At 34.9% G+C, this 3,944-nt stretch overlaps 2 protein-coding genes across 2 annotated transcripts in view; one reads left to right on the top strand and one right to left on the bottom strand.

Annotated features, from left to right (window-relative positions):
* Positions 1 to 767, bottom strand: part of LOC106871226 (uncharacterized) — a 26,204-nt gene extending 25,437 nt beyond the window's left edge. Inside the window, exon 1 of the mRNA XM_052972182.1 lies at positions 695 to 767. The gene's annotated coding sequence lies outside the window, so the exon portion shown is untranslated. The remainder of the gene's footprint in view (positions 1 to 694) is intronic.
* A 99-nt stretch (positions 768 to 866) lies between these two features.
* LOC106871224 (myogenesis-regulating glycosidase) overlaps positions 867 to 3,944 on the top strand; it is a 22,349-nt gene continuing 19,271 nt past the window's right edge. The window contains exon 1 of the mRNA XM_014917575.2: positions 867 to 1,003. Coding sequence (XP_014773061.1) covers positions 975 to 1,003 — 29 coding nt within the window. The 5' untranslated portion in view covers positions 867 to 974. The remainder of the gene's footprint in view (positions 1,004 to 3,944) is intronic.

Genomic DNA, 3,944 nt, shown 5'->3' with positions numbered 1-3,944 from the left:
GTGTGTTTACGTCCCCGTAACTTAGAGGTTCGGCAAAAAGAGACCGATAGAATAAGTATTAGGCTTACAAAGAATAAGTCCTGGGGTCGATCTGCTCGACTAAAGGCGGTGCTCCAGCATCGCCGCAGTCAAATGACCGAAACAAGTAAAAGAGTAAAGAGTAAAGAGTATTTGTAAAAAAAAAAAAGTCAAAAATGCAATAAAAACTCATTGTGTTCCACCCACCTATACTAATCGATTAAATCGAGAATATATTACTGGTATTGAATTTATCGAACCCCGAAGGAAAGTCTAATAAAGCTAGATTTGAACTGGGAACGTAAAGAGGCTGAACTAAATAGATGCTGCAATATTAAAATAGCTTCTTTTCTTCTTTCTTTTTTTAAGCTCAAATCTACCTCCCTGTCTAGATATGCAGAAAAAGTATTCGTTGTTACCGCTGTTTTATGAGAACGAAAGAAAAAAAAAACTTTTGCAAGTTTCGTCCTCTGTGAAATAAATTTTTAAAATCTACCGTAAGAGAAAAGAATAAGTCATAATGATACTTATAGATAACAACAGACAAGAGTTTTACAGAAGTATTTTGATTTAAATATCAAAGTGTTTTGCTTTTTTCTTATTTTTTTCATCTGAAACAAATTTGAAAAAAAAAAATTAAATAAATAAAATAAAATAAAATAAACAAAAACTTTACGGTTGCTTCCTCTCCCTTTCTCTTTCTGTCTCGCTTCTCCTACCATTGTGAAAAATACTAATAACAACACTACAAAAGATGGACAAAAAAATAAATAAATAACAGCAAGTCATGTTGACCGATGAAGGAAGTGACGGAGAGGGAGGAGGAAAAAGTTGTAGTAGGAGAAAAAAGTTGTAGTAGTAGGGAGAGTGAAGAACAGTTAGTTTGTATGTGTGTGTGACGTCAGAGCGAGTACCTTGTCACATTTTGTCCCAATGTATATTTTTTCATTAGAGATATGACAGAGCCGAGAAAGAACAGTAGTGAGTAAGTTGTTGATTCACATCACCTTTCATTGCATTCTTCTTGTTATTGTTGTTTGAGCCGTGTCTAGCCCCAGGATCAGCCCTAACAGAGCAGACTTATGATCAAAAACGTCCCAGCTTTGACTATCCTGTCATAGTTTATGAAGTACTACATTACTATTTTCATTTTTAAGACAAGTGTATGAGTTAATGAGGAGGATTGAGGCCTCTTTCGTTGCAGTAACAGTTTGTTGTTTCTACATTGACCCAGGAGTTATGATGAAAAGCTTTCTAATCGTGACCATCCTATCACTGTGTATCAGGGACTATCTTTGTTGTATGCATCCATACTTCAAGACGGGTAGGGTGTGATTTGAGGGAGATTTAGTCTGCTATTTCTAAGAGATCGATCATTCCACGTAGAGGTTCCGTTTGTTGATAGTATTTAATTGAAACTGTTGACAAATCTTACTTGCCTAGTCTTCAAATAGTGAGGAAACATAATACGAGTTTAAAAAAAAAAATCAAGATAAAACAAAGAAAACTTAAACTGAAACTTGTTGTTCAGCCCCAGGTCAGTCCTGATCGGGCAAACCTATCATCAAAGTCATTCCAATGGTGACCATACCATCGTTTTTTAAAGTGTCATTTGAGAAAAATAAAATTTGGCTGCTATTTCTTGAAATTCGAGTCGACCACATATTCTCGTGATGGCTCATTGTTTTAATTCGTTTGGTAAAGCGTCCCTGGGGGGAAAACCAAGAGAGAGACACAGACAGACAGGCGGATTAACAGATGTAATCGGCTAGGAATGTGTATACACAAGTTCATCCAAACACCCGGTCTTCGTAATTGGTCACATTAGTAAATAGCAAACTAGACGGTGTCTAACCGGTCGCACGACACGCTAGAAATAGTAGCCAAATATCTCTCAAATCACACTATCGTTTAAAATGAATACATTAGATAATGTAAGTTTTGATATACATAAAGTCAGGATGGTCACGATTGTATTGCCTTCGATCATATGAACTAACTTGTAGGCTAAGCAACAACAACAAAAATGAATATGAATGTTGTGTAAAGAGTATAGCCGATTAAATCAACTTCAATAACTTTCCTCGATAACACGGCCTTGAGACAATAATTGAAATTACTATTATCATAATAATTTTATTTTCAAAAAAAGATAATTTCATTTGTACACTACGTGTCCGTTCTGTTGAATGTTAACTTTATTTAAGTTAATTTCTTTATCGTTTTGCATTAATGTACTTTCATTTCAGTTACTTTACGGATCTTTTTTATAGTTCTCATACAGAGAAATTTTTTAACAATACCCTACACAGATCAGATCGGTCCCTGATCGAGAACACCTTTGATAAAAAAAAAAGGTTCTAATCGTGATATTTCCATCGTTTTTACATATAGAAGATAAGATATCCGAAGTATTTCTTGTATAAGTAGTTGGTTGTGATATACAAATGAAAGAGAATATCCCTCTATACATTGTGCAGAGTATATATGTGTATATACAAATACATACATACATATATATATATATATATATATACATGCTGATTCAGTCGTTCATTTTCTCGCTAATTTACATGATTTACATGTGTAATTATGTAATTATTCAGGTGTACAGAATCGTAATGTACGATGACTGAAACATGTATATCTGAAGAAACTACGGCTTTTGGGCGCAACGCCATATATATATATATCATTATCGTCATTGTCGTTTTAGCGGCCCCTTTCTGTGTTGGCCTGGGTTGGACGAGACTATTTGAAGGGGTGTTTTTTGGGTTTTGTGACCGGATGCCCTTCCTGGCGCCAACGTCATGCATATTTTAAAGCAAAAACATACATGGCATTATATATATATACATATGTATATATATTATCCGAAATGTATACTTTTAAATATCTATATCACGGCTGATCTTACCAATTGGTTTCACGCAAAGAATACAATGGAGTGTTAAGTAACAATCCGATTATATAACTTTACGTTCATCAGATATAGCCAATATGGAAGGGAATATGTCGACTATTCTCCATATCGGAAAACTCTGATGAATGAAAAGTTATATAATTTGATCATTACTTAACACTTCATTCTATTCTTTATGCGAAACCGATAGGTAAGATCGGCCTTGCTGGATATCTAATACTATACATTTCAGATAATATACCCACTCTACTGACAGATATACGAGTGCATCTTTTCCCTGACTTATAGAGTATGAGGGGTTTAGTTCACTGGTGATCTAAACGAATAGGTACGTTGTGTAAGTGCTATAATTGGTCATCTGTTAGGTTCTAAGTTCACAGCTGGGGCTGGAGCCAGAGATCTAGGCTTCCGAGTTAGCAGGTATGTATTAGAGGAAAAAAGACAACAAAAAAGTCCTAGGCTTACAAAGAATAAGTCTTGGAGTCAATTTGTTCGACTAAAGGTGGTACTCCAACATGGCCACAGTCAAATGACTGAAACGAATAAAAGAATATATATATATATATATATATATATATATATATATATATATATATATATATATATATATGCACACGCATATATATCATGTGATCACATGACTGACCAGACTATCAGATGTTGCACATCATTGGTTACAATGCACTTTGCTTTGTTTTAGCTTTTGGATGACACCATCCCACAGGGTAGGCGAGCATGCCAACATTCTCCCTGATCAAAAGGAAGACTGGAGCAATGTGAAATGAAGTGTTTCGCTCAAGAACACAATGCGCTGTCCAGTCTGGGAATTGAACCCATGATCTAGCAATAGTGTGTGAAACAGCATGTCCACTAGGTCACGCACCTTCATCATATGTAGAATATATATAATACAGGTTTTATACTCATAACAGTATACATATACATACACACACACACACACACACACACACACACACACATACATATACACACACATACATAT

The sequence above is a fragment of the Octopus bimaculoides genome, chromosome 12 (genome assembly GCF_001194135.2).
Source record: "Octopus bimaculoides isolate UCB-OBI-ISO-001 chromosome 12, ASM119413v2, whole genome shotgun sequence".
NCBI classification, from domain to species: domain Eukaryota; kingdom Metazoa; phylum Mollusca; class Cephalopoda; order Octopoda; family Octopodidae; genus Octopus; species Octopus bimaculoides.
This window is presented reverse-complemented; position numbering and strand designations above follow the sequence as displayed.